Source organism: Thermobia domestica, chromosome 11 (genome assembly GCF_964235325.1).
Source record: "Thermobia domestica chromosome 11, izTheDome1.hap1.1, whole genome shotgun sequence".
In the NCBI taxonomy this organism is placed as follows: Eukaryota; Metazoa; Arthropoda; class Insecta; order Zygentoma; family Lepismatidae; genus Thermobia; species Thermobia domestica.
The window spans coordinates 215,300,777-215,306,776 of record NC_137464.1 but is presented as its reverse complement, the minus strand read 5'-3'; the positions used below and the strand labels follow the sequence as shown (position 1 = coordinate 215,306,776).

At 35.5% G+C, this 6,000-nt stretch overlaps 1 protein-coding gene across 1 annotated transcript in view; it reads left to right on the top strand.

The window, feature by feature from the left end:
- Positions 1–6,000, top strand: part of LOC145664727 (katanin-interacting protein-like) — a gene marked incomplete in the record, with an annotated part of 85,951 nt that overhangs the window by 16,749 nt on the left and 63,202 nt on the right. The window contains 1 exon segment of the mRNA XM_081731608.1: positions 2,982–3,343. Within this exon segment, the coding sequence (XP_081587734.1) occupies positions 2,982–3,343 (362 nt within the window).

The window sequence follows — 6,000 nt, the reverse complement described above, 5'->3', positions numbered from 1 at the left end:
CCCATTCATTTAGTGTAAAAGCTTATTTACTATATTGCAAAAGTTTAGTCATGTTGTTGGATTTGAGACATTCATCGATACTGTAGAGTTAGTTGTCTATTATGAACTATGTTGTTTAACTTATTTGTACAGTATATATTTTTAAAATGTTATTATTATATTATTTTCTTTCTTTATATTCTTATGCAACACCGATATTCGAAAGTACTGGGCCTACTATGACAAGAGAATCTACCATCTTATTGGACTTACAATGAGAATCATAATAATCTGCTACTTGCCGCTTCGTAATAGTGTATACATTCATGAATAATATTTGGCTCCAAGAATATACATTATGAGTTTTAACAGAATCCATCATCCCTTGGTCAGAAAAATGGTTTTCCTTTAAAGCGGAGTGGTAAGTGGTAGATTCTTTTAATTCTCATAGTAGGTCCAGTTTTCGTAGTATAACGACTTTAATATTTCCATTGCTGTAGCCAATAATATATTCTGAGTGAAAAACTGATTGACCGGGCCTGGACTCGAACCCGTATCTCCGGCATACTGTGCCGACGCTTTAACCACTACGCCACACAATCCGTTTCCTAGAACAGCCAAACCCCTTTCACTCCAGTAGTCGGTGCTCCACTCAGATTACATGCCGTATGGCACAGAACAATCCAGTGTCCATATATTGAGAACACATTTTAACGGTTGTGATTTTATATATTAATGAAAGGAGAAAAGAACCGATTTAAACTATTTTTACACACAAAATCTTCTGTAGGTGCGATTTCAATAATATATAAAAAGTGAAAAAGTGATTGATTTGACCGGGACTTGAACCTGGGATTTCTGACATACCGTGCCGATGCGTTAATAACTATTGGTACAAGCCATGTGGTCTGAATGGAGAGCACCGACTACAGGAGTGAGAGTGTGTTTGGTTGTTCTGGGAAGCGGACTGAATGGCGTAGTGGTTAACGAATCGGTACGGTATGCCAGAGGTCCCAGGTTCGAGTCCGATTCCAGTCGATCACTTTTATACTCTTTGTATGTTATTGAATTCGCACTTACAGAGGATTTGGTGTGTAAAAATAAGTTCTCCTTTTCTCCTTTCTTTAATATAATAGATAAATCTATGCTACTTGATCCTGTGTTTTATTTCAATATTTGCTTTAGATAACCTATTCAACAATTAGGACATCGTATTTGACTTGAATGGTACATCTGGGGACCTTATTGGTTCACTGGTAGAGCGTTCGCCTCTGGTGCATGGGGTCCTGGGTTCGATCCCAGCCCGCGCCAAGTGACCTTTGTGGTGGACAAACACCGTGTGCGTGGGTTTTCTCGGGGTTCTCTCATTTCCTCCCGCTTTCTTCATTCTACCATTTCATTCATTTCTCATAATCACCTTCTCCTTTAGCCTAGCTGGCATAACCGTAAGACGTAAAACTTAAAGATTTCGTTTTTTCATTTTTTGAATGGTATATTTATCCTGTATATAATTAATGCGTATGAATAAAAAAGGACATTTTTACATTTTCGAGTCATTAAAATGTTTTGAAACTGTAGTTTAAGCCAGGAAGGTCCTGATTTCATTCTGACATTATCTAACCTTAAATTCAATGCAGTACCTGCTGCTTATAGAACCCAGCTTGATACCATATTCTTAATAAATGAGATTTTACCGTACTAGGTTAAAAAAGTTTCTTATAGCAGCATTTAAGGAACATTTTTTGACAAGTTTATAGCTGTTTTATGAACGCAGCGTTAAGAAAATTAATGAACCAAAAAAATCAAAGGAGGTAATTTCACTATGAAATGACTAAATAAAAAAATACAGATTCAAAAAATAATAATAATAATAATAATAATAATAATAATAAAAGAAAAGAAAAGTAATGATAGTTTATAACCAACCAGAGAAAATGCTACTTGTCAATGATGAATGAATTATCAAAATCGAACGAGCATTTTTTGAAATTGCGTGAAACAAATTTACTAACTTTCTGCATAACATTATTGCGTGTATCTGTGCAAGAACATTACAGTTATTTCGATTCAAGTAGCATATATCGTTCATTTTGTCACCCTGTGGGGAGCATCGAGTGCACCACAGTAGCTCCCATTTAAACTAGGTTTCATCCTATATAGCCTTCCTGATTACAAAGGACAGGACTTAGCCAGAGGTGTGGCTCCTAGGGGTCCAGATCTCCTCAAAATCCCGACTTTTCAGCAAATTCCGTTTAATTTTAGAGATGATTTTTACAAATGTTAATATAATTTATTCTCATATTGCAGTTGGACTCCTCCCAAGAGCTTTGGAACTCCCCACCCGAACTAAATTTCTGCTTACGTATCTGACAAAGGATGTAAATGCAAACCAGCTAACTATCCAAACCTCATAGTACAGCTGTAAGAAGCACAAAAGGAATAAGTTAGTCCCAATTATAATCCCAGACACTAACGTACACTCTTGCCAAAGAACAATTGCCTAATGGCAGCGCAATGCAAGTTGTAACTTTACTGATGATTTAATAGGATTTTCTAGTATTTATTTATTTATTTATTTATTCTGATATATGATGTTTGAAAACAATGATACAGTTTTTGGTAATAAACTATACTATGCATTATGGAGTACCTTTTGCTGTTTTCTTAGAACTTGTTGTATCTAATTGTATTTTATTTTAGTTCTATCATGCTTACTGTTTTAGACCAGACGAAGTATTCAGAATGGTGCATTTTTTTTTTTCTTTTCGATCCATTAGTCCATGAGCGTTCCAAACGCCAGATTACAAAATCTTTAAATAAGGTTGTTTTCATATTTAGAGCAACTTGAAATAAAGTAAAAATCTTGTTTATTTATTACAAAATTTTAGCAATAATGTGTTCAGATTACTCATATAATAATCAGTGATAATTTATATTTACTAAGACATTAATTTGAAAAAAATCACTAATATTTTTATGCTTAAATTCGTTTTGTTTTTCAGTAATAAAGATGAAGAGTTATTTGATTGTCGACCGAAACGGGAAGGGTCCGCAAGACATGGGAGACGAGCTTTGCCGACGTCTGATTCGCAAACAGTAGAACCATCACCCAGAGGAAGTCCTGTGAAAAATAGTTTATCGCAACAATTTTCGGAAAAATTAAACACCGAAGCTAACCCAATAGCTGAAACAACGAGTGTACCACAGGAATTGGTGTCATCACCCAAATCGCTTTCTGATCAGGCATCAATTAGATCTAAGTGGCGAAAGGAAATGGATCTTTCTCTAGAAGAATCTTGGAGTTCATTAAGCTTCTTTAACAAAAAACACAAAGGCCGACTATCAATAAAACTAGATGGCACTGGTTTGTATTCGATCATTCTATTTTGTTACATTAATTGTATAATGGAAACTCAGTACCAGTTGTATATGTTATAGTCCCAATTATAATTCCAGACATGAAACAGGATATACACTTCAAATTTGTAATACTTGCATACATATAAAGAAACCCCAACGAACATGTTCTTATGTCTTATCTTCTGGGCGCGCTTAATACTACAGATTAGATGGTTATGCAGCCGCCTATTTTTTGACCTCAAAGAATATTTTGAAGTGTTAGAGTAGTGTCTGAATAAAAATAGAATTTTGCTTTTCAACGCATGACAGCATTGATGCATCTACCGAAAATTCTCATAAAATAATGAAAACCTAAAAGAAGTTGCATGTTTATAGTTGCATGAGAGTTGCAATTACATCCAGTAACATTCAGCATATGGCAGTGAGCTTGTATTTCTTAACACGAGAAAGCACATTTATATCATACCTGCATTACTTCTGTTTTCTTGCATTGTTGACAAGAGATTGTAGTCACTTCAGGACCAGGTGACACGCTACTTCTACAGTAGTTACAACCGCCCCTCTCCTCCATGCTGGTTTAGTGGCTAGCACGTGCGCCTGTGGTGCAGTAGTCCCGAATTCGATTTGTGGTGGGAGAGCAGAGAAAATAATTTCACAACCATTCACTGTATTAATACTCTGTCGCTTTATCCTAAAGAGCATAACCGAGGGACGTTAAACTAAAAGAATCATTTTATTTTCTTCTATAGTAGTTATGAATTTCTTCTCTTGGCAGCTTGTGAATGAACTGTTTTTATCCCTTGTGGGCAAGTGAAGGAATAGTAAGATGAAGTACGTGCTTTGCGAATACAAACACATATGAGCGTAATGGTGATGCATACAACTGAATTCGAGTTGTTTTCACGAGAACAGAAGGAGCGTTGTGTAAAATGCTTTTAATCCTGCTATAAAAAGCGAATTACTATACATTGATGCAAGTATACCTGTCTCGTTATGGAATTAAAGAATGCAATAATGTCTTTAATTCCATAACATTCGTAACTAATAAAATCTATAACGTACAAAGAATGAAAAAGTGACTGATGACCGGGACTCGAATGCAGTACCTCCAGGGTACCGTGCCGATGCGTTAACCACTACACCACCCAGTCCACTTCCTAGAACAGCCACTCACTCTCGAGGTTGGTGCTCTTCACTCGGATCACCAGGGTGTCTATCGGTCACGAAACTCACGAAATCAGAAAACGGTCATGAAAGTCATGAAAAAGTCACGAAATTTAGCTTTTGGGTCACGATTTTTTTAAACTGTGCAAATGTAAGTACAGATTGGAAAATTTTGTTATAAAACATCAAAATTCAACACCAAAAATGTCTATGGTCGGCTTTAGACGCTACCAAATCGCAAGCAAAGTATGTTTGTATCGCATGGATGAAAATTCGGCCTAATTCGCACCCAAATTCGCTCTTGAAAATGTTAGGAAATTTTATTATTTGGTAAAGAAAAGGTCACGAAAAAGTCACGAAATTTCATTGTTGAATTTTAGTAGACACCCTGATCACGTTCCCTATGTTCATATATTGAGCACCTATGACGGTTGTGATTTCATATAGATATTAATAAAAGAGGAAATAACCGATTATTTTAACACACCATATCCGCTATAGATGAGAATTCAATAACGTACAAAGAGTGGAAAAGTGACTGACTGAACCGGGACTCGAACCCGGGATCTCCGACATACCGTACCGATGCGTTAACCACTACGCCACCCAGTCCGCTTTCCAGAACAGTCACTCACTCTCTCACTCTCAAGGTTGGTGCTCCCCACTCGGACCACGTGGGTTGTACTACAGACCCCTGCTGTACTTGGACAATCCCTGTGTCCATATATTGAGCACCTATGATAGTTGATTTCATATAGATATTAATGAAAGAGGAAACAACCGATTATTTTAACCCACCATATCCTCTATAGATGTGAATTCAATTACGTACAAAGAGTGAAAAAGTGCACAAGGTATTAGTCGTAACCTCATGTTATCACACTATAATGAAATGCACGCTGGAAACCACATAAAATTACCAGCAGCAAAAATCAAATCTTGGAGTTTTCGAATTCGAGATGTGTACATAACTTGTTCCATTTAAGATCTAAAAACGTTCGATATAGAACCTTTCCTTACTTGCATTTCCACGTTGGAATTTTCAACATGTTTAATATTAAAAACAGAAGTTATTTTCTTAACTTTTTTTTTCTGTCAGAATATTTTAGAATAACAGTGATACAAAACGGTTGTAAGGTGCGTCAGTCACTCAATATGTTGAGGGAAATTATCTATTAAATTCAAGAAGTATTGATGGTAACGTCACTTATGGTATTATAATGCAATAAGAGATTGAAAGACAATTATGGTTAAATAGAAGCCTCATGCGTATATATTTATATAAGTTTTAATATTTCTTGAATGTTTGTAAGGTATATTGTTTAAGTTACTATAATAAACAAATAGCTAACATAACAAAACTGGGTCACAATACAGTGATATAAATCTACTTTGCAGATTTGAGGAAACTATTTACACTTTAGTATTTCTAGGAATAACCTTTCTATTTTTCTAATATATTTATACCAACTCTGGTGTGATATGCTGACATATTTA